The sequence below is a fragment of the Mustela erminea genome, chromosome 1 (genome assembly GCF_009829155.1).
Source record: "Mustela erminea isolate mMusErm1 chromosome 1, mMusErm1.Pri, whole genome shotgun sequence".
In the NCBI taxonomy this organism is placed as follows: domain Eukaryota; kingdom Metazoa; phylum Chordata; class Mammalia; order Carnivora; family Mustelidae; genus Mustela; species Mustela erminea.
The window spans coordinates 217,434,303-217,458,385 of NC_045614.1; the positions used below are offsets into that span (position 1 = coordinate 217,434,303).

Sequence of the window (24,083 nt, forward strand, 5' to 3'; positions counted from 1 at the left end):
GACCACTCCTGCCCCAAACGGGTGCAGCCCCCGGGGACGCTGCTGCGGCAGAAGCGGCCCGTGCTCCCTCCTTCTGCCCCCACCTGCCACCAGAGCCCGAGTCCACGTGTGCTGGGACAGGGGACACACCCGTGTGTGCCAACGGAGCGCAACCTATCGGCTGGCGCGATCACTGCTGTCGGCAGCGCTGGACTCGCAGAGGACACGGGCTGCGGCAAGTTGAACATGAGAAATGCGCTGAAAGCAGCAGCCAGGAGAAGGAATGGAGTTGGGGGGAAAGGGCGCAGAGTGGGTCTCCGCCCCAATCGCTGGCCAGGACAGTTCGGTCTCGGTCACGTACACATGTGACCGTGACAAGAATCAAAGCAACTGAAAGCAACCACGGGAAAGACAGTGACGGCCGTGGTCCCCCAACTCCATCCTGATCCTGACCAGCTGCCCAGCAGGCCTCAGACGGGCAGGCATATCGGAGTCTCCCCGTCAGGTGCCAGTGACCTGCGTCACACACCGTCCAGCTCTGGCCCGGCGACCCGGGGAGCCCTCCCAACCTGGCCCCGTTTCCAAGGCACCTGCCCGTGGGGAGCACGATGAACGTTTAGTGAGAAACAATGCCAACACGAACACAGAGGACTAGGATTTGTTCCATTTCTTAAAAATAAACCAGTTCGCTTAAAACTACACAGATTTAAAGGGATTTTAAAGAAGCATCGACAAAGTCGTCCGTGAGAGCGAGATCATAAATACCTCGGACTCTGCCAGCCATTTGGCATTCCGTGCAACTGGGCCGCTCTGCTGCTGGAAGCCGACACAGACGGAGACCGCACACGAACGAGCAGGCCGGCTGTGTCCCAGTAAAATGTTATTTAAGGAAGCTGGAATCCGAATTGCATATGATTTTCACACACAGTGATAATACTATTTTTCTTGTTTTTCAACCACATGAACATGTAAAAGCCATCCCGAGCTCACGGGTCCTACAAAAACAGGCAGCAGCAAATTTCTTCTAAAACCCAAAATCCCAAAGCAGATTGTCTGTAAGAATCTGCCTGCACCCCACTGCAGTGCTAACGAGGTTCCTCCAGGAGGACCCCAGCCCCAGGCCCCCCAGTCCTGTCCCAGGCATGAGCCCTCTGCCCCTTAACAAAATACTCCTGCCCCAGTGGGAAGGGACCCGAGCAGTTCCATGCAGCACTGTCCCGGCATCAGCGGACTGAGCAAAGCAAGGCACTTGGGGAAAAGCTGAAGCGTTGCAGCTTCTGACACACAGAACCACCTGTTTCTAGTATCCCAAAAGCCCCCTCTCGGACACACTGATTCTCCCGTAGCTGAGAGCAAGCCCTGGGAAGTGGCTCTAAAAGCTCGGTACACAAAGCAGCAGCCGCATCCACAGAGCCCGACCACCCAAAAACGCTTCGTGTCAGGGAGGCCAGTGTTTCAGCTGCAAACTGTACACACATCAAAAGTGGTTTTTGCTCAGTGTATTTGGAAATCAGTTCCACATGTGGCTGCTACACGTTTCCAAAAGCCGCAAAAGCTCATTTTTATTGATCGGTGATTAGAATCAGCAGATACCCTCGTTCTGTGTGTCGCGTGCGCAGAGCTTCATGGGGAAATCACACACACGTGTGACAGCCTCCACCGTTTCCCTGGAGAACGGTTTCCTGCCAGGGCTCCTGGGTCCTCACACAGCCCGAGAGCAGCCGAGTCCATGCCCTGTGTTCCCAGGGAGCCCGCGACACGGCGGCAGCTGTGCTTCCTGAGCAGGCACCACGCGGGCACACGACACAGGTGCTGACGGAGGGCCGGGGTCCTCCACCTCCGCGAAGCCAGCGGCCCCTATGCCGGGCAGCGGGGGGCACCGTCGAGAGGGAGACACGGGGGCAGACCGTCCATCGCACTACTGCAAACACGTCTGATGCGTGGGCCCCCTGGAGGCAAACGCATCTGGCGTCCCGGAAGAACGCCACATCGCCACCGCCGCGCTGCGGGTCCGAGTCGCCCTCCGACAGGAAGCAACAGCGCTGCAGGCACCGGCGCTGCTCGTAGTCTCTCCAGAAGGGAGAGACACACTGCGGCACAGCTTCCCTTCAGCCAGGGGTGCCCGAGACTCCAGGCAGGGGAGCCTCGGCACAGCGGCAGCAGAACATTTCTAGAGCCAGGAAATCCTCCAGGTCGGGACGGCCCACGTGTGCCGAGCTGGTGCAGAGCGGACTGTCACCTAGTGTGGGTCGGGAACGACGCCGCCCCTTTGCTTCCTAGAGGAGCCGCCGGCAGGGAGGGGGCGCGCCGAGCCGGGGCAGCTAGGACGAGCACCTCAGGGACGCCTCCTCGGCTTCATCTTCTTGGCCTGCCGTTGGGCCCCCGGGGGCGGGGTTCTGGCGCCGCTTCTGCAGCCTCTCCTCCTTCTTCCTCAGGTAGGCGGTCACATTGTCAAAGGTGGCCTTGTAGAGACCACTGAAGCCCGCGTCCACGCCAGACCACGCCTGCGGGGGAGGAATGAGAACAGACGGCGGGTGGGACCGGGGAGACCTGTGCCGGCGAGGCCCCGCCGCAGTGGGACTGACCCGGGGCTCGGCCTGGGCTGGCAGCCCCTGCTCCAAGGCACCCCCATGGGGCCCGTCTCCTGGTGGCCGCACCAGCTGGACTCAAAAGCCGGGTCACTGCTGGGAGACGAGGCACGAGGGCTGCCATCAAGCCGTCAGCCGCCCCACGGGGCCCCTGTGCCGGGGACTGAGGGCAGCCCTCCTGCCAGCAGCCAGCGAGGGACCAGGACGCCGCCAACCTCCACTCGGGTGCCTGGCATCGGATCCCACCCCCGGGGACGCAGTCCTCATGGGCGTGGCACCGGGACCACCAAGCCTAGGCCCCGCACACTGCCGCCGAGACAGGAAGGAGTGTTTCACCCGCCGAGGTGGGTTACTCCCCGCACAGCAACCACAGCAGGTGCAGATGACCTAAGTATCCGCTTTGGGGGCATAAAGACCACAGACCAGCCCCACGGGGTGGACCTCACCCTAGGCCACAAACTCCACAGGGACCATCAGCAATGTCACGCTTGTGCCCTGCACAGCGACCTCCCCGCTCACATCCGCCTCCCGACCCTTCCTGTGACTTCAGGCCCAGCCGCCCTGTCTTCCCCAGACACCCCTCCCCCTCGCACCGTCCCCACCCCTGCGCAGTGAGCAGAAGGGTGGCTCTACCTGCAGAAGCTCCGGCCCCGCCGGGTGAGCCACAGCAGGACGCACTGGCCCCAGGCCCCAGCAGGGGGGCGGCACGTGACCGCGGGAAGCAGGCTCGGCTCGTGTCCCCCACGCAGTCCTTAACACAGGTCCACTCGACAGTGTTGCCGAAGCAAACGCGCACCAGGCTGGGGAGGACGCAGCCCTGTCACTGCCCTGGGACTTTCACCCTAAAAGCAGGGATGGAAGCTACCCTGGGACCCCAGCACCAACAAATCCCACGGCAATGCCTTCCACGAGACGTTTAGATCACTGCTACTGGTCAACAGAAACAGACTTTACGTCTGCATCTCTCGAGTTCGGAGAACTCTGCCTTCTCCCTGGGGGACTAATGTGAAGACGTTCTTCTAGGCAGTAAGTCCTTTACTCAAATTGAAAGCGTCTGGCTCCCAACGCCGGGCGGCCAGTCACCCTTCTGACAGTCGCTCCATGTCTCTGCCCAAGAAAAGCATCACGGGGACATCAGGGGCTCAGTAACTGAGCACCAGCCTTCAGATCAGGTCGTGATCCCAGGATTCTGGGACCGAGCCAGCGATGGGCTCCCTGCTCGGCGGGAGGCCTGCTCTCCCTCTCCCACTTCCTCTGCTAGTGGTCCCTCTCTTTGCTGTGTCTCTGTCAAATAAATATATAAACTCTTAAAAATAAAAAAAACACATCGCTGGGTCTCTGGAGACTTGTTACTACAAGTTCCCCTTCCTCTATGAAAACAAACGGAGGGAAATCAAGGCGCCTGGTGGCTCAGCTGGCTGGGCCTCTGCCCTCCGCCCGGGGCCATGGTCCTGGGGTCCTGGGCTTGAGCCCCGAGCCAGGCTCCCTGCTCAGAGGGGAGCCTGCTTCTCCCTCTCCCCCTGCCTCCCTGCTCATGCTCTATGTGCCTACTCACCCACACGCTCCAATAAATACAATCTCTTAAGAAAATAAAAGAAACGGAGCGAGGTCTCACCTTCTGATACTCTCAGACAAGACTACGGGAGGGCAGCATGCGGGGCTCACCACGGGCTTCTGCTGACCAGGACACGTGGCTCCGATCACCCGGCCACTCTCCCCACAGACTATGGTCCCACAAGGAAGGGGGGTCGCCTTCTCCCCACAATCTCTCCTCTTCCCTCGGCCTGGCGTTCCTACTGGGACCTGCCCTGGGCCCTAGACACCCACAGGTCAGTCCATTGATGGTCCCCACACCTGACTTTGTGGCTAGGAACCACATACTGTGGCCGCTCAGAGCCAACAGTCAGGGCCCGTGAGCTGCCCTGCCACTCCGTCCAGAGGCCCACCAAGTACCGGCCCCTCCCAGGGCCCTCTCCCTGAAGGCAGAGAGGTGGGTGGCCCTCGAACCCTGACCCCAGTCCCCATGCAGCTCAATCATCCTGATGCGGACTGCCCAGGCACGGGCCAGCTCCTCGGTGCCCCAACCAGCCGCCGGCCTTTTGGACGAGGACACGGGCGCATGCCACACATCCTAGACTGGCAGCCACGGAGGGGGTTCCTGCTGCGTATGCTATTCTGTAAGCTGGCCCCATCCACGGCCAATTCTGGACATCAGCCCAGAAAGGAGGCCATGCCCACGCGCTCACCTTCCAACATGGCCCAGTTCCCCTGAAGATGGGCAGAGACCTTCTTTAAGGCGGTGTTTTCAGGAACAGCCTGAGAAGACAAACGGAAGACATTTACTGGAAAGACGCAGGACTGCCACCCCAGTGCGGCGCGCAGAGGCACAGACCTGCCGGCCGTGGTGCAGGCGGCTGGGCCCTCGGGAGCACCAGGCAAAGCCGGCCAGCCGTGCCGGCACAACAGACAGCAGTCACCACACAGCGTCACGACACAGACCCACAATAACGTGGGCTGCCAGCGTCCCACAACCCCTCGCTCGTCACTTGTGACCTTGTCTGAGGAGCCTGGCAGGTGACACACGGCGGCTAGTGGCATTCTGTTCGCCACTACTCTGTAGATGAAAATACCCAAAGGGTTCAGGGGCATCTCCAAGGCCGCAGTCAAGCACGCTCTGGTAAAGAAGGGCCCGTCTGCACAGCGCTCTGGCGGGCGTTACCGGATCCGCCCCCAGTGGCCTAGGAGACCCCGCACAGGCAGCAGACGGCCCAGCGTTACAGACGGGCGAGCCAGCTCAGAGAAGCGGTAAAGCTCACATGTGTCCCGGGGAGGAGAGGCTCACTCGGCCCACGGCCCACGGCCCACACACCCTTCTCCGCTCCTGATTCCATGCCCCAGATACAAGGCCACCCTAAGCCTGCCCACGTCAAGGGCCTCCAGCCAAGTCCGACCAACTGCTCTCTTCTCCGCTGAAAGACACGTGACCGGGACAAGCACAAGAAAAAACTAAGCCCACGAGGGCGACTACCCCACAAAGAAACACCGCAGGCACCATGACACCAGATGAGCTGGCCAGGCACCCCTGCTCCCCGAACCCCCGTCACGAGTCCTCCGGCCACCACCACAAGGATGCACCCCCAGCACCAAGACATGATCAAGCTGGAGGCAGGCACAGCTGGCGCACCCCCACCTCAGCCACACGGGCGTCAGGGGCCCAACGCGTCTCACCTGCCACCGGCCGTCCACGGGCCTGCAGAGCACAAGGGGGGCCTCCCGGCAGTCTTGCAGGACCCACAGTCCCTGGCCCTCCTCGAAAGCAACATCCCACACTCTGTGCTGGAAAGCCAGCTGCTGTCTGTAAGCCAGCTGCTGTCTGCGGGCGTCGAGCTGGAAGATGTAGACCACGGGAATGCTTTCCGCAAAGAGAGAGAGAAAAATGATCACAACTAGGACGGGGCCCGTGTGGGTATGACGGGGCAACGGACAGCAGCTCAGCACGGTGCCCTGATCACAAGACCCAGCCGCCACCCGCCGCCGGCATCCTGACTCAAAGCTCATGAGAGACTCGGCCAGAAACACTCAGCCGAGCCACTTCCCAGCCCACGAGCCCCAAGAAGTGAGGGGTAACAGAAGTCTAAGTCAGGGAGCTCGGGGTGAGCTGGTCCTGCTGTGACGGGGAACCAGTGCAGAATAAAGAACAGGTCATGGGGAAGGGGCCGCTCCACCTGCAGCAGCCCACGGCACGGGGCGCTGGGCCCAGGCCCCACCTGGCTCTAACCTGCAGCCCTGTTTCATTTATTCTATTTATTTATGTATTTGACAGACAGAGATCACAAGTAGGCAGAGAGGTAGGCAGAGAAAGAAGGAAGCAAGTTCACTGCCAAGCAGAGAGTGCGATACGGGGCTCGATCCTAGGACCCTGGGATCATGACCTGAGCCGAAGGTGGAGGCTTAACCCACTGAGCCAGCCAGGCGCCCCTGCAGCCTTGTTTTAAAACAAAGCCCACTGCAGGCTTGCTGTGAGGACAAACGAGCTGAGTAGAAACACAGGGTCCCTACCCAGTGCAGGAGCAATGCTCCAGAACCCACCATGGGGGGGACTTTATCATACACCAAGCCCAACTGGAAGCCACTGCATTTATTTATTTTTTTTTTAAAAAGATTTCATTCACTTACTTGACAGAAATCACAAGTAGGCAGAGAGGCAGGCAGAGAGAGAGGAGGAAGCAGACTCCCCACAGAGCAGAGAGCCCGATGCAGGGCTCAATCCCAGGACCCTGAGATCATGACCTGAGTCAAAGGCAGAGGCTTAACCCACTGAGCCACCCAGGCGCCCCAAGGCCAGTGAATTCAAACAGCAAGTCACAGCGCGCCACTCCACCCAAAGGAAAGGAACCCACGTCCGTCTGGCAGTGGCCATCCTCCCGGAGTAGAACTCACCGCGGAGACAGGCTTTATGAACAAAAGCGTGTGAAGCCTCCCCATGAAGGAGACGGCCCACAGGGCCACAGGAGCGACCCGCGTGCTCCCTCCTACGGCAGGCGTGCGGGCCCCAGAGCAAGGCCGTCCGCGCGAGTGCACCCACCAGTCACACAGCAGCGCCACGCAGCTCTCCTGGCCCCAGTACGCGATCCTGGACGCCGCAGACCTCTGCAAGGAAAGGAGCAACGTGAGCACATGGTCACCTGTCAGGGACCCGAATCGGGACTCTTCTGTTCACGCTGAGATCAGACACAGCAAGAGCTTGACAGGTGCCACTACGGTCAAGGAAGGAAAACAATGGAACAGTCCAGGAACTTTCTGGAAATCAGCAGAAGAAAGGCTCAGCAGCCACCCCGTTTCACAACTGCAACGTGCCACGGCGGATGGCAGAGGCCTCTCTTTCTGTAGCTCCGGCCTTCCCTCGACGTCTCCGAAGCCAGCTGGTCAAGGACAGGGAGGACGGGGAGCACAGGAGGACGCTGAACCCAGGGGACCATTAACAGGACACAATCGCGTGTACAAGGTCCACGCACCCTGGAGAAGTGGGAGTAGAGGCCTGGTGTCCACCAAGCCCAGTCGGAGGGGCAGGGGCCATGGCCCAGGGGCTCCCAGGAAGGAAGTGAGAAGCCAAGAGACGGGGCCATCCACAGCTCATGCAGGCCACGTGTCCCGGGCCCGAGGTCAGAAACCTGCAGGTTCGTGGTCCTCTCTGCCGCACACTCCCCCCCTCGCCTCTTAAAGAGACTAAAGTCAGCCTCACCATCCGAGCCCACCAAGAGCTTAACTGAGACGGGGGAGTGAAAAAGTTACCAGAACAAATCAGGCGTCCTTGCGCCATGGGCGGGGAGTGGGGGGAGCACCAGGGCCGCAGACGCCCAAGCAGGAGGCACCATGAGCGGGCAGCCAGAGCAGCAGGGTCCGCTGACCTGGGGACCCAGGCACCACTTGGCTGGGTGGCCACAGGGCCAGGGTCCTCGAGGTTCTGGCCCGCAGTCAGGCCTGGCCTGCCCACTTCTGAGGCCAAGTGAGGGCGGCGGCTGCAGAGCAGACTGAGGGAGCAGAAAGAAAGCAGCCAACCCGAGAATGAGGCAGACGAACCCCTCAACTCCAGCCAGGCCTCCTGCGGGCTGGCAGGGGGCCACAGGGGGTTTCCAGAGAAAAGGGCAAAAGTCCCTGATGACAGTAGGACCCTGGTCATCAAGAAACCACGACGGCCGGCTCTGCGGGCCTAGAGAGCCACAGATGCGGAATGCTCCCTCCCCGCAGGCCCAGAGGGGCCTCTAGGAAAAGGGATGGGGTCACCCCCAACCCGTGACCAGCCTGGACCTCAGCCGTGCAGGGCACCAGAGAGCAGGGTGTCCATGACGACAGAATGCACAGCACCCCAAAAGGCAGCCCATTCTCCCCCAAAGATCTCTCACAAAGCCCTAGGAGACCTGACCCAGGGATACACTGGCCAGTGGGGTCCCAGGGATGAGGGGGTGGTCATGAGGTTAGTCCACGGCAGACAAGGAGGGACGGACGCAGGAAGGGTGCCCAGCTCCCTGACAGGCTCTGCTCAGGCACCACAGTCTTTCCCGTTTCCGAGCAGCACCGGCGGAGACGCTTCTGTCCCGGGCTCGTGCACGCACAGTAAGGGCAGAGCAGAGCTACTTTCCGCTTACGGGATGTGCGCCTTCGGAATCTGAAGTCCACGATCTCTCCCAATCTGAAGGTGTCTGTGTTGACAGCAAGGAAGCGTCTCCAACACAAACGTGGGCTTGTTCCCAGGACCCCAGGGACTGGAGAGGCGCCCTACAAGCCGCGATCACCCCGAGCCAGAAGCAGGACGTTACCTTGTCACCCCACGGCTCCGCCGGTTCCCGCAGGCTGGTCAGGTGACAGCAGTGCAGCTCTCGGCCACTTCGGTACTCCCAGAGCCTCAGGGTGCAGTCCTGCACACAACACGGACAGATCAGCCCGCACACGGAGGGGCAGGACTGCCTCCAAGGACGGGGGCTCCCGACAGGGGCCGGGTCACCGCCCTGCGGCACCCAGGTCACACAGTTTGCCGCGAAGGATGACTGCGGCTGCACCAATCCTCAGCAGAACGCCCGTGCCCGCCCGCGAGAGCAGGGCCAAGAGACACGAGACAAGCTGCTGGTCACACGCAGAATGTCACACGCAGAATGTCAAAGACCACAGCCGTTGTACTCACGCCAGGGGGACACACACGTGCGCGCGTGCACACACACGGATGCTTCAAGGGTCAGGCATTCGCACAAGAGACACGTGGGCAGGGCTGCTGAGCAGGACAGCTGTCCCACATCCCCGTTCGGGAGAGGGTGGAAACCCGAGAGCCTGTCCACTGGGGAAGACGAGGAAACAGGCACGTGTACGGAAAGCCTCACCGCTCCAAAAACAGGCACGAACGCTGGAGGGCACGAACGCTGGAGAGCGCGCGTATTAACAACGGCTCGTCACAGATCTCATCAGGACAGGCCGCGGGGCCAATCAGGACACACCGGGAAGGAGGCGGAGCCGAGCGGCTCAGCCACTTGGCCGGACCCCGGGGCCCCCACCCCGTGCACCAGAGCCCATCGCGGACCACGGGTGCGCACAAGCCCACACACACCTGAAGCCCAGATTCTGAGCAAACCAAGGAGACGGCGCCACGCACGCAGAGTCCCAAACCCGGAAGAAAAGGAAGAACAGCGAGTCCCCCGGAGCATCCGCGCTGGGGACGTGGGGTCGGGCGGGAGCACGAGTACCCACTGGGAAGGGAAGCGGCAGACAAGCACGCCTGCCCCGACACCCCTCTGCAGGGACAGGAAAGCGTGTTCCCAAAGCAAGAAGACTCGAGGACAGAAGAGTGATGACACAGGCAATCGTGAGGCCGCTAGGAGCAGACGAAGGCAGGCCCTGGCAGCAGGAGGCCGCGACACAGCACATGGGCCCGGCAGGTCCTCAGCAGCACGGCCACCCAGTGGGGGAGCAGTCAGAGCGCCCAGACCCCCCACCCCTGCGGCTGGCAGAGCTACAGGCTCACTACCAGGAACCAGGGAGCGAGAGACCACCATCTCAGAACGCCAGATCCATGCCGAGGGACACCACTGGCCCTCCCCAGTCACGTCCCGGAGCACAGGGACAGGCCTGATGCCCAGAAAGGTGAAGACTGGGCCAAGTAACCACCAGAAAAGGGCTGACCTAGATGGCCCATGGGTGCCTGACTCCAACACCGTAGGCCCCTGGATGCAGTCTCCAGCATGCCAGCCAGTGCCCTGTCCCCATCAAACGTGGACAGACGCGACCCCCGGACATCCGCAGAAAACCTCCACCACGAAAGGCGGACAGCACACAGGGGAAGGAAACACACATGTGAGCACAGGGAGAGCAAAGGTCCTGCAGTCGGGACCGACGACCAGGGCACTTTAAGAGGAGGACACTCTGAGGACAAGAAAAGGCTCCTGACGGTTACCGCGAACAGCACGATGGAATCCCCACAGGACACAGCGAAACAGAACTGAGGAGAAGTCCCAGAAGCAGAGCACGAGAGAAAGGGAAAGAAAACAAACCAGACAACCAACGTAGCCCAACATCCCACAACACAGACTGGGGGAGAAGTGCTCAGTGACGACACTCCTGGGAACAAGGACCTTGAACCGCAGGGTCGCTGACTGAGCGAGCCGGTGTGCAGAGCCCAGCCCCCATCATCCCCAACTTCAGAGCCCGGGGCAAGAGGGCCCTGAAAACATCCAGAGAAGGAGAAACAGATCCCGCAGCAAGAACCCACTCGGAACGGCCGCAGACTGCTCAAGCCCAAGAGCGGAGGAGGCCAAGCACAGACAGCGACCAGAGAGGCCACCAAACCCCGGGGAGGAGCTCTCACCTTGGGCTGGAGGGTTAGGGCACTTAAAGGCACCTCCAGGACCCAGGACAGCAGCTGCACGACACCCCGTCCCTCCCCCTTCAGAGGCACTGCTCCAGACACAGCAGGACAGACAGACACAGAGAGGATCAGCTGGAACAGGGGAGGTGCAGCCCACCAGGAAAGAAAGGGACGATGGGCAAGAGGGCGTCCCCACCACGGAGACGGCGGGAGAGCTGCAGGAAACACGTGCTCGTTTCTCCACGGCTCTCTGGATTCGCAGGGCCGTTACAAGGCTGCGGGGCCCATGGCACACCTTGCAGGGGCGCCAGGCCATCTTCCGCTGCCGGCCGAATGACAGAATTCCACTTGCCAGGTACAGGTGCTTCCACCGGAAACGAACAGTGCGCTCTGCGGGTGCGGGCCCACGGCGGGCAGTGCGCCCCCCGCCCCGCCGCTGCCTGAGCGCCAGCCCTGCTGCGTCTTCAAACAGGATCACGAGCAGAACACCCGAGCTGGCCAAAGTGGTGCCAAGATCAAAGGTGTCTGTTCTACTTTTCTGGGCGCTTAAATATTTTTTTAATCGTAAAAAAGACTTCAAGGAGTAGGTACAGCAAAATCCACAAAACCTGCCACCTCTGGGGGCTCCAGCCACACGCACTCTCCGGCCTGCTGTCGCCGGACGGCACATGGGACGGCAGACACTGCAGGAACACAGGCAGGGGAGGGAGCAAAGCACAGACACGCAGTGGCCGGCCGCCTGCAGCAGGCCAGGGAGGCCACGGTGCCCACCCAGAAACCCCAACTCTCAGGAGGTCTGGGGGCCTTCTGTGAACTCCCCTGCCCCCGCTGCCAGGCAGGCACCTGAGTCCCATAAAATGGGAAAGGGCAGGAAAAACAAGAGGAGGGACAGGACAGAGCTGGATGAAAGAATGAGACACCATCAGTAACTCAAAACCTTCACTTCGGCGAAAGCTACTGCTTAACAATCCTTTTATTCTTTTTTTTTTTTAAGATTATTTATTTATTTATTTGACAGAGAGAGATCACAAATAGGCAGAGAGGCAGACAGAGAGAAAGAGAGGAGGAAGCAGGCTCCCAGCTGAGCAGAGAGCCCGATGTGGGACTCAATCCCAGGACCCTGAGATCATGACCTGAGCCGAAGGCAGAGGCTTAACCCACTGAGCCACCCAGGCGCCCTTAACAATCCTTTTAAAGATTAGTCTTTAGGTAGGCCCGAGTCTCTGATCACTGAACCATCGATGCTTCAGGGCCAACTGCCAGGACACATAAGATTTCACTACCAATCAGAGCCCCCACCAAGGCCAAGGGCCCTGCCCGAGGGCCAGGCTGAAGAGCAGCACAGAAGCCAGGTCCCCGGGACGCAGAAGGGGTCTTCCCAGCAACTGCCAGAACAGAGCTCATGATGCTGGTACGGATGGGACAGCTCCGAGAACACATTCCTCACACCCCACCGCAGTGTGTGTCTGTGACACACACACACACACACACACACACGCCCCTCAACGGGAGGCCCTGAGAAGGAGCCAGCCGCAGTCCACTCCAAAACTCGGAAAACAAGCCCCATCTAGTGGCCAGCCACCGAGGGAAAGCACAGACCGGGAAACAGACGAGCTCGTGGCGGGCAGGCCGGTGCCCCCGCAGAGCTCCCGTGCTGAAAGGCGCCCACAGGCGCACACGGCCGAATGAAGCACTTACCCCGGAGGAGGACAGCAGCAGCTCGGGGCGGTCGGGCACCACGAGGATGCGGCTCACGAACCTACAGTGGAGAGAGAGGCGAAGAGGGAGCCCGGCTCCAGGCCGCTGCTCTGGTACTGATCGGCCCACTGGCCACCTCAGAGAAGCCGCCCCCCTCCTAAACCCGACCCCCACCAAAAACGGCCGCGGCTCCCACATGAAGCTAGACAGCACTGAGCGAGCACGAGGACCACGCCGTGTCATTCTCCAGGCCCCAACAGCCGCGACAGCCCCCAAGCAGAAGCGGGCCCCTGCCACACTGGTGGAAAGATCCCGGAGCATCTGTGTTGCTCACTCCAGCGGCCCTGCTCACACCCGAAACCTTCTTCCCTAAAGGTCCGTGACAGCAGGGAGCCTCAGGACGGAGCAGGGAGGACGAGCGGCGACACTGGCTCGCGGACAGACTCAGGCCTCCTGTCCTTCACCCCGGGGCAGCCCCGCACCCAGCGGACCCCAGAAGCCCCCGAGTCTGCCGGTTGTGAGCCAGCCTCTAGCCCTGCACGGGGGCCAGCCTTCCCTGCTTCTCCCCGGGGTAATGGGACCACTAGCGCACGGCTCCAGGCAAGGCCCGCGACCGGCTGGCCCAAGGACTCCCCTGACGCAGGGACGGCCGTTCCAGAGCCCGTGAGTCACCTCGTGGACGGCCCGTGAGGCTCACAGGGCCTAAGTCTGGGTGCTGGGTTACTGGAAAGCTGAATCAACGCCCACATCCGCCGTCAGGAGCTACAAACCAGGCCACCAGCGACCTTCGCAGAGGTCACCTTACATTCCATTCAAATCCAAAGAATCATCCCTGGTGGTCTAGTGGTTAGGATTCGGCGCTCTCAAATCCAAAGAATCAGAAGCAATCTCAGAATTAAATTAAGTCTCTCCAACGAGTTCCCCTGCCTCCCGTAATTAAACGTTAAACACTTCAGCAAACAAAACAAGGGCCCCCCATCCACCCGCTGTAATTAGCCTCGTGCCCGAGAAGAGCAGTGCTCCTCAGAAATGCCTCCCTCGCAAGATGTCAAAATCCAATTACTGGAACAGCGCCCGCTTGCCAGGTCACAAAGGACGGACCAGACGCAGAGGCGATGGTAAGTCCCGCACCACTCAAATCATCGAAGTATGTTTCCCCCTGAGCACGCACCCCTCTCCTGGCTGCCCACCACCGCGGGCGCGGACAGATGTCTACACCAAGGAAGGAGCATTCTGGAAACAAGCCCTTGGCTAGAGGCCAATGCGTGACCACCGGTGAGTGCTTAGGGCGGGAGGCAGCGGGCTCGGGAGTGAAGGCCTCTCACACCGCGGGCTATGTTGGCTCCCGTGGGCAGCGCCACTACCACCGTGTGTGGCGACCACATCCTGGGCTCTGAGACCTCGGTGCCGACAAGGAAGCCTCTCCCCGAAACCCACGGGAAGGGAAGGGAAGGGAAGGAGGCAGCAGGGGTCCTGACGGCCCCTGGGTGGAACCCCGCGCCCAACGGGGCCTCGCCGGGCAGTGGTGCGCTTGCCAGGCTGTCCGTCTCCTGCGAGGCCCTGGCCAAAGAGCAGGTGGTCCCAGCTCCACCACCGGTGCCCAAGCCGAGCGGCCCTCCCACGCTCAGAGCCCGAGCTTCATCCTGGGGGACAGGAAGGGGACTCACTCTGCATGCCCGAGGCAGAAGGACTCGATGCTGTGCGGCGCCGCGGCCCAACTGACCCGGATCTTCTCGTCCCGGTCGGCGGTGAGGACATAGCGGTCGTCGGGACTCACGGCCTGCACACGGGGTCAGAAAGGACAGACCTGCCGGTGAGGGAAGCCACAGCTGGCCCGCCCACCCCGACCCCCGGAACCTGTCCCCAGCTGTACACCGAGCCACGGCAGCGTCCAGATGCCCGACTCAGTGCGGCCCCTCCCTGCCCCTGCCGCCCCCCCCGGCCTCCAGCACCCCCCTTCTCCTCCCTCCTTCAAGTGTCCCCATGGCCAGCCAGTCACCGAGTCCTGGGGGCTTTTCTTCAAGAACCCCTCTGTCACTGTCCCTGCTTCTCATGGGGTCCCACCCCAGCTCCACCTTCCACCGGCTGCCCACGGCCTCACTGGGCCTCTCGGGGAAACCGCTCCTGGCTCAGGGTTGGAAGGACACTCGGGTGAGGCCCGTAAAGCTTGGGGACAAGCTTAGTCCTTGAGACGGTGACTGCCCTTCCCACACCTCCTCTCCCTGGTCACCCAACCCGGCTGTCCCTTACATGCAGAAGTACCCAGCCACCTCCCAAGTGGCCCAGACAGCCTCAGCTTCCCGAACATCGCTCCCACAAAGCCCCGCCCACAGATCTGCGGAGCTGTCCCTGCTCCAGAGCCCGAACCCCGACAGCTGGGCTCACAGACCCGGCCTCACCGCCCCATCGGACGCCCTGCCCCTGCCCCCAGCGGGCTGCAGCAGGTTTAACTAGGCCCACCACCCACGTACCACATCCAGCAACATCGACAGGTGCCCAAGCTCAAGCTTGCCACATCCCTGTGGGTCGGACACCGAAAAGGAATACACGTCCCCAGACTTGTCGGCCACCAAAAGCTTCTCCTCCGAGGCCATGAAGGTCAAGGCCGTGCATCTCCTCACCACGGTCCTGGAAGGCAACAGATGCCCGCCGTTGGCCTGCACAGGTCGGCACGAGTGTCGACCAACAGACCTGCAGGCTGGTCCTGCTGCTGGCGGGTCAGCTCCACGCCACGTCGCCCCTTCCAGTCACCACAGGTGATGCCAAAAAGGTAAATTAATTAAGAGAACAGCAACAAAGCCAATGATTTGGGCCAATTTAACTTTGGAACATCTTTGCTTTTGTGACAGCAGAATCCGGGTGGGGACGCCTCGGGTGTCCGGCATGACATCATCTCACCTCACATTTGCGCTGTTTGAAGATTGTCATAATAAAATGTGCGGAGAATTCCCCTTTATTTGCCCTTTGACCCCAGCACCACTGCTGTGCGTTCCGGGGAAGACAGCTTCACAAACACCCAACGTGCTCTGATCACAACCAGAAGCGCGCACCATGCAGGGCCTCCTACCCTTACAGCTTCCCCTCCAGGACCACCGAGTCCATGCCCCAGCCCAGGGGAAGGGGAGGGCAGCCGGGCGGGAATCCCACGTGCTGCTCGTGCACACGCCCCCGAAGATGGGGTGACGCACCTGTCGGCAGGCGTGGCATTCGCGGTCCCTCTCTGCGGGGACGACTCCGGAGGAGGGCAAGCGACCCCAAAAGGTATGCACCGCTGGCGGGGGGCCGTGTCCAGTTAACACACTCCTAAATTCAAACACTTGGGCCAGAGTCACCAGATCAGTCACATGTGCCAGCTGCTTCCATACTGCACCAGCCTAAGAAACAAAGTCACGGCCCCTGCCACACACACGGCCACCGCTCCGCCCTCCAGGTCTCACTACTGGCGGCGCAGGGGCCGCGCGGCTTCAGGCGCTCACACAGTCCACCTCTTCTCCCCTGGCATCTCCACAGGGCAATAGGCCTGAACTTCTCACCCGACAGCAGATGCCACGCGTGACCCCGCTTCACACACCAACACCCACCTGTCTACACCGCCTACGTCTGCAGCTCTGCTTCAGAAAGCGGGGTCCCTGCCCTCCTCTGTCCCCAGAGGGTGTGGAAGGGGACTCACCTTCCAACAGAGCCCAGTGTCCGTGCACACGGGGCCCCCCGGCTCCCCACTGCTGGAGCCCCACACGTCCCTTGAATAGAAACCAAAGCTAGAAGAACCCACGTGTCCAGCATGAGGACCGAAGACCGCCCACGTTCTCGGGAGCAGAGCGACGGAGGACGGGAAACCCAGGGCAGAGGGCTCGCAGCCGTGTCCCCAGGCGCCGCCACCCCCCGCCCCCCCGCCGCAGCGGAACCTGCTCCCGCATCTCCCCGAGCGGGGGACAGCGGACCGAAGGACGAGGAGCAACGGAACGCGGAGAAACAACACAAGAGCGAGCACGGGCTCCGGCAAGACTCCCCACCTCCCCGCGCACGCGCCGCTGAACGCCACGGGGCACTCAGAGGCACTCACGCGGCCACACAGCCACCAGTGCGGAAGGACGTCCTGGGCCAGGCCCACAGCAGGATGCGGCACGCACTCGCCCCAGCAACCCGCCCCAGCTCCCTCCAGTATCTTAGCCCTTTGTCCTCTGCCAGGAAGGGGGGTGGGGGCGTTCATCTTCTCAGGCCAAGTCAGTCCTCGGGGAATTCCAGGACACGGCACGGAGCAGGTGGGGGTGAGGACCTGAGGGGTCGGGTCGCAGGTGTGGCCAGGTACATGAGACCAGACAGCAGAGGGGCTGGCCACTTTGCACCATCAGAAGATGGGCCTCACCATTCGTCGGGATCTCTGCACTCCCCCTTCCCTCCAGAGTCAGTTCACAGCCCAGTGTTCCCATCCTCACGCCCCCTGGGGCCAGCCTGACCCTCTCCCCTCTGCCACGGCCGAGCGGATCACCGCTGGTCAGGCAGCTAGCTGAGCCCTGAAATCCCCCACACTTAGCGACCACTCAAGCCCCCCTCCGGAGAGCCACACTTGTTCCACGGACTGAGTGTGTGGCCTGCCAGGCCCCGCCGGGCACTGAGGACACCCAGCTCCCCGACGCCACACACCTCCAGCAGCCAAGCAGCTTCAGGAGAACCACCTCACTTCCTGGGGCTCTGCCCTTCTGCACGCTGCAGCATTTCAGTACAGACAACTTCTGAAATGCTGTGATTTCCTACGTGACATTTTTCACTAACAAACGCACACATCACAGTGGAAAAATATCATGCCAGCCCAAGTATCCTATCTTTAACTCAGAAGACCTGGCCTCAGTTCTGGACCTTGGCATTGTAAACAGAAACGTTAAACCAAACGCTGCTACCCACTATTTCCATCTGGGCTTTTCCTTAAAACCCTGCGTGATTAATATTAAAGCCGCCAGACATCGAGCTGTGAGCAATTTCCGGTCCCATGTGGATCTCGGGGGCCGGGACACCTGCACCGCTGAATAGAGCATCAGCTGCGTGGAGGGCAGCTGTTTATCTGAGCAAGGGTCCGTCTGTGTGTGCCCCTGACCAAGCGTTAACGGCCACCAGACCAGGCAGCGCGCACCTTACACTGAGGTCAGCATACACCCACAGGACAAGGCGACCTGAGAAATGCAGCCCCTTGACCCGCGAATCTGGCCCGACCCCTCTGTCCAGCGGCTGACGCAGACAGGATGGGAGCTGCCGGGGTCCCGCGAGCGGTGTCTGCACGCACCAGAACCCCACAGGCAACACGAGAGGCCCTGCACACCCAGCACAGAGGTCTCCGATACAGAGCTGGTCTGCTGATGTCAACGTAAAAACCAATCATGGGAAAAGAAACCAGGTGCCGACCGCTGCTTGCCTTCCCTGAGCGTTCCTAGATCTCCAAGCGAAGTCACCGACACACCACCTTCCAAAGACAAAACAAAAACACAGCATCTTCCCCTCAAACACCCATGGGCCACAGCGCGGAAGGAACTGGACGGATACACACAGGACTCTGTGCCTGGACACCCATCCTGGCCCTTACCCACCACAGACCCTGCCCTGCGTTCCCCAACAGCCTGACAGGCACAGGGACCCGCTGCCGGCCAAGAGAAGGCTTCCTCCCCTGCAGACCCTGCACCGTGCCAGGAGCCCTCGGGGAAGGGCCAGAGCCCCGCCAGGAGCCCCGGGCCACCTGCCCTTTAGTCAAGGTGCAAGCCCCACGACAGGAGGCAGGGGCGAGTTGGCGGGCTGTGCGGGCGGCCGCTGGCCCCAAGTGCAGGATGAAACGCTACCCCTCAGCGGCGCGCACACACCACGCAGACCGCACCTGCACCTGCGCTTTTACTCTCCTCCTACAGAGGAAGACGGGGAAGCTCTCCGCAGTACAGCTGTGAGCCAGCTACAAAACGGAATCCTTTAACCTCCGCAGTTAGGGAGTTCAAACACTACGACCTGCGCGTGTTCATCTCTTACTCTCCAGGGACAGCTAAGCCGTGTGGCCTGCGGGAGGCCAAGGATGCCGGCTGACTCTGCTCCACGTGGGTATTTCTGTCCCATAACGCTAGCCCTCACCCATGAGAGGAAATAAAGAACTTACTATTGGGACACTGTCGGAGCACGAGAAGTGCACGCCTGCCCCGAACCTGCCCCAGCACCCCCCACCTGCTCTAAGGCTGCCGACTTTCTTCATCTCTGCCAGCGCAAGGCTGGAGGACCCTGGAAAGCAGGATGCCACGGTGGCCAGGGACACCGACTGGACCCGGAGGGACCAGGGGCAGGGCCCGGTCTGCTCTCTGAGCTGACGGACTGGGATCAGCGTCCCGACGCCCGCCAGGCGTGTGGGTGAGAACGCCCCGCCCCTGCAGAGGGCTGTTTCAAGGACTCAGGTAGTCAGCACACGTAAGGCAACGATAACAGGGCCTGGCACACGGCCAAGACTGCATGTGAGCCGCTCGTTCGCTACGTCACGGTCACTACTACTGTGGACATGCAAGTGTAAGCTGTGCGTTCAACATGGTAATGATTCACGTGAGCATTTCATACCTGACACTCAGACATTGCCATGGTTTTGTACGGAAAAGAATCAGACGCTTACTGTCATCAGTTAAAGCAAAATAGCCGCCAGACTTGGAGAAGGCGGCCGCCAGGATCGTGTCACTCCCCTTCTCCACGGGCTGCCCGTCCTCCCTGAGGAAAAGAGGAGAAGGTCCATTAGGGCTTCCCTGAGTGAACAGGGCCGCACTCCTTCAGGCTGCTCTTGTGCGTTTGTGACACGAGCAGAGCCAGAGAACGGCATGAGGTCCAGGGAGCCAGAACACAAACGCGTATTAAGCAGACAAGGGGAGGCTCAGAACAGCCGTAATTTTTAAGGAATAAATCTAGTTAAACAGAAGACTCTCTCAGCACACACACACCGGAATCCAAAGAGCTGAGCCAGAAAGACCGTCAGAGATCACACAACCCACGCCCTCACGGCCAAAAACAAATCAAAGACCAGAGTCAAGAATTAAGTCACGTTAAAAAAAACTGAGCCTTTAAGGCCATTCTACGAAAAAGGCACCATACAACATTATCGCACTCTCCTTGCCTTATCTTTCAATTAACTACAGCTAACTTCAACACACAGCAAGTTCCACTGCACGATTTCAAAACGTCCACAGGAATTAATTATGGACAGAAACTGGAGGTCTTGAGAAAAAACCTACTATTCTTCAGGCCAAATTTAAACTTAGCTCCGCATTTCCACCCTGTGGTCCTACTTGGTTCATCCACAGGGCAGTGTACACAGAAACGAAGAATTCGGTGCCAAGGCAACTTACTCAGTGCGACAATTTACCTCTCGGGCTACCCCGTCCCACTTAGTCCGAGCACGATCAGGCCTTACGAGTCTGCTCCATCATCTCACCCTTTATCCTCCTGTGACTTCTTTTCCGCAGGACTGCAATCGTACATGAAGGGGACGTCATCGTCACTAAGAGAAAACAGAAAGATTTTAAACAGAGCACTTTATGAGTAAAATTGTGAGGTTTTTTTCCTCTGGAGCACCAATATTCTCATACCCGATAAAGTAAGGGTCTTATCCACGGCAAGAAATTGTCCGGGTACAGTGCTGCAGAGAAACGCTACGGAGCTTTACCTGCTTCATCTTTTCAGGTGGGCCATACACAACTGGCACCGTTCCGTACCCAAAAAATCGGTTTCGCAAAACAAACGGGGACAAAACCTCAACAGGAAGTAATAGATTATTCTTTTACACCCTGGAAAATCAACGCAAGACGGTTCGTGTTTTTTGCGAAGATTCTTGCATCCAAATTTAACGCAGCCACCGCTTAAAAATGTCTCACCTACCCAAGAAAGCCCGTGGCTGTCAAGCACCTGCCAGCACAGGAGACCCTAAGCCGGGGCAAGTTTATGCCCATCTCCTCCCTACCGCATGGCCTCTGCGGTAAGGCGCTGGGACTCTGCCCATGGAACACTGCGGTGCTGGAAAAAGTAGTTCCCTGAGTCGCAAAGTTTGGCACGAGAGGCAGAGACGAGAAATTGTATTTTAAAAAAAGAACAACGGGGGCGCCTGGGTGGCTCAGTGGGGTTGAAGCCTCTGCCTTCCGCTCGGGTCATGGTCTCAGGGTCCTGGGATCGAGCCCCGCATCTGCTCAGCAGGGAGCCTGCTTCCCTCTCTCTGCCTGCCTCTCTGCCTGCTTGCGATCTCTCTCTCTGTATCAAATAAGTAAACAAAATCTTTTTTTTTAAGATTTTATTTATTTATTTACAGACAGAGATCACAAGTAGGCAGAGAGGCAGGCAGAGAGAGGAGGAAGCAGGCTCCCCGCTGAGCAGAGAGCCCGATGCGGGGCTCGATCCCAGGACCCTGAGACCATGACCCGAGCTGAAGGCAGAGGCTTCAACCCACTGAGCCACCCAGGCGCCCGGTAAACAAAATCTTTAAAAAAAAAACAACAACAACAACCAAAAAAAAAAAAAAAAAAAAAAAAAACGCTTCCTCCGTGAAGCGTCTGCCTTGGGCTCAGGTCGCGCTCCCGGGGCCTGGGACCGAGCCGCCCGCGGTTCTCCGCTAAGCGCGGAGCCTCCTCCCTCCCGCCCCGCCCCCCGCTCGTGCGCGCGCTCTCTAATAAAAACAAATCTTTAGGGACGCCTGGGTGGCTCAGTGGGTTAAGCAGTTGCCTTCGGCTCAGGTCATGATCCCAGCGTCCTGGGATCGAGTCCCACATCGGGCTCCCTGCTCAGCGGGGAGCCTGCTTCTCCCTCTGCCTCTGCCTGCCTCTCTGTCTGCCTGTGCTCGCTCTCTCCCCCTCTCTCTCTCTGGTAAATAAATAAAATCTTAAAAAAAAAAATAAATAAAAATAAAAATAAAAAAAATAAAAAAAAAATCTTAAAAAAAAAAAAACCGAGGGATTCAGTGCCCTTGTTAAGTATCAAGCGTCCTGTCGAGTGTGAACCCCGCGTCCCGGGGGCACGAGGCACCGCGAGCCTCTGCACATCCCCGGAACACACCGCACGTCCATGAGTGAGTTTTCGGGGAAAACTAAGAGAGCGGGGGCTTCCGGCTCGAGCCCAGAGGCCGCGTCCGGGCGGGGGCGGAGGCGGAGGCGGAGGCGGAGGCGGAGGAGGAGGCAGAGGCGACGCTGCCCGGGACAGGACCCCGGGATCCGCACCGACGGAACCCCGGGCCGGGCGGGAGAGGAGCCTGAGCCGGGAGCGGCCGCACCGGGAGGGGAAGCCCCGGGGCCCGAGGAGAAGGCGCGGCCGGCGGGCGAGGGGGGCGAGTCCCACGCCCCCGAGGGCGGGAGAGGCGGCCGGCGCCCGCACTCAGGCCGCCTCCCCCCCGCGCCCGCCCGCAAGGCCCGCCGCCCGCCCCGAGACCCCGCGCTGGCCCGCCCCCGGCCCGCGCCGCCCCGTGACCCGCCCCCGGCGCCCGCGCCGCCCCCGTGACCCGCCCCCCAGCGCCCGCGCCGCCCCGGCCGAGACCGCGGGACGTGACGGACGGCGCCGGCGAGGGGCGCCCCGGCGGCGCGAGGGACCGGAGGCCGCGCACGCGCGCCCGCAGCCCGGGCTCCCCGCGGCCGCCCGCCCCCTCACCTGCCCGCGGTGGACGTGGCCAGGAACCGGCTGCCGCCCCGCACCACCAGCGCCTGCCCGCACAGCGCCAGCCCCGCGCAGGCTCGCCATGCGCCCGCCCGCCGCGCCGCCCCCCCCACGTGCGCCGCCGAGCCCCGCTTCCTGCCGGCGCCGCGCAGTGACCGTCACGCGCAGGCGCCGCACAGTGACGCCCCTCGGCCCGCCCCCACGGTGGCGGAGCCGGAGCGTGCGCAGAAGGCGCTCTCCGCCCTCTCCCTCCCGGAGGCGTTCTGCTCGGTGCGTCGTCGCGGGTGCGGGGAGCTGGTCGCCCGCCAGGGGAGGCCGGCGGGGCGGCGGGACGCCGGCTTCTGGATCTTTCTCCGCCGCAGCCGGGCGACGTGCTCCCGCGGGTCCCGGCTGGGCTCCTCGTGGACGTTCCCGCAGGAGGCGCGCGGGGTGAGCCCGCGGCAGCCCCGGGGCGCTCGGGCGCGGGGAGCGACCTCCGCGGCCTCCCCTCCCCCACCCTCGGGGACGGTCTCGCAGCCCACCCTGTGCACCAGTCACTCGCATCCCCTTCCCGCCGTCGCCTCCGACCCACGGCGGCCGACGCCGCCCTTGTCCCCGCGGGTCGCCCAACGCAAGCCTGACCGCGCGCCCCTGCGTAAAACCCACGGGCTTCTCGTTGCTGCACGGGAAGACCCGAGTCCTAATCATGCTCGAGCAACTGCCCGTGTCTGGCTGCCGTCCGCCCCGCAGCCGCCTCGGCGGGCCCGCCCTTCGCGCCGTGAGCCCCTCCCGCGCACTGCCACGGCGCGCTCACACCCAGGGCCTTAGCACATGCCGTTCTTTCGGCCCGAAATGTTCTCCCCGGGACCCCATCTGTGCACTGTAACTAGTTAATGACGGTCACTCGGTTTCGTTTCAGGGGCCTCATCAGTCAGGGAGGCCTTCCCTTCCTTTCCGCTATTTGTATTCATATCGACTGGTCTAATGTCTCTCCAGACTACAAATGCCTAATCTGGAAGGCCGTGGTCATCCCAGCTTGCAGCACAATACCTGGGGAGAAGTCCGTGCCCGATCGCGATCTGCTAAGTACACGAGTGGGACAATAACTCTCTTAAACGCGCAGCTGCTGTCACGGAAAAGGGAAGGAATGTTGATGGGCAGGAGGCGTAGAAACCAGGAGAATGCTGACCCTGACCCCACCCCGCATGAATCAAGGATAAATTTTTTACCTGAAATCGAGAGCGCCTGCTGCTGGCCGAGCCGAATGCGTGGGAGAAAACCAGACTTCTTAAAGGCAGTGCCGCCAAAGGGATTTTCATGGAGATGGAAGCTGGGAGGGCAGAGGGCACGGAGTTTGGGGAGAAGAGGCAGAGGAGGCAAAAGCAAGGGAGTACCCACAGAGGGGTTGCTGCTGGGCAGGAACTTCAGGGGAGGCAGGAGACTCCCCAGAGTTTCTGAGAAGGAATCTGCAAACATTTCTGTTAGACGGATCTAGCTGGGACAGTGGAAGTCCATACGCATGGTCTGGGATGTTTTTCAGTCATGCAAGTGAGTTCACAGTGTCTGTGCTGGGCAGGATAGTGATACTAAGACCACAGAGATCCCAGACGGGGGCCAGTCATCATGAGGCTCATGAACAAATTCAGCTTCCTTTCCAGTCGTCCTTTACATTTCTAAAATGTTCCATGACACACACTCGAACAGACAAAGTTAACTATAATATACCTATTTGAAATGACCTTGAAGTTTGCCTTCATGTTATAAGTTACAACCTTGGGAAGTAAGGACAATTTCTTCTAAAAAACTGTGGAGACTGAATAGCAAAGATTTAAAACTCATCCTTTGGGCGTCTG

The 24,083-nt window shown here is 60.7% G+C and overlaps 1 protein-coding gene across 1 annotated transcript; it reads right to left on the minus strand.

Annotated features, from left to right (window-relative positions):
* Positions 1–1,458: 1,458 nt before the first annotated feature.
* WDR4 (WD repeat domain 4) lies at positions 1,459–22,406 on the minus strand (the record flags this gene model as incomplete). The annotated part of the gene is made up of 11 exons (XM_032346285.1): positions 1,459–2,483; positions 4,814–4,883; positions 5,796–5,979; positions 7,153–7,217; positions 8,885–8,983; positions 12,616–12,676; positions 14,283–14,395; positions 15,087–15,243; positions 19,192–19,335; positions 20,054–20,119; positions 22,246–22,406. Coding segments are annotated over 11 exons (1,173 nt in total), but the record flags the coding sequence as incomplete, so codon positions are not given.
* Positions 22,407–24,083: the final 1,677 nt, after the last annotated feature.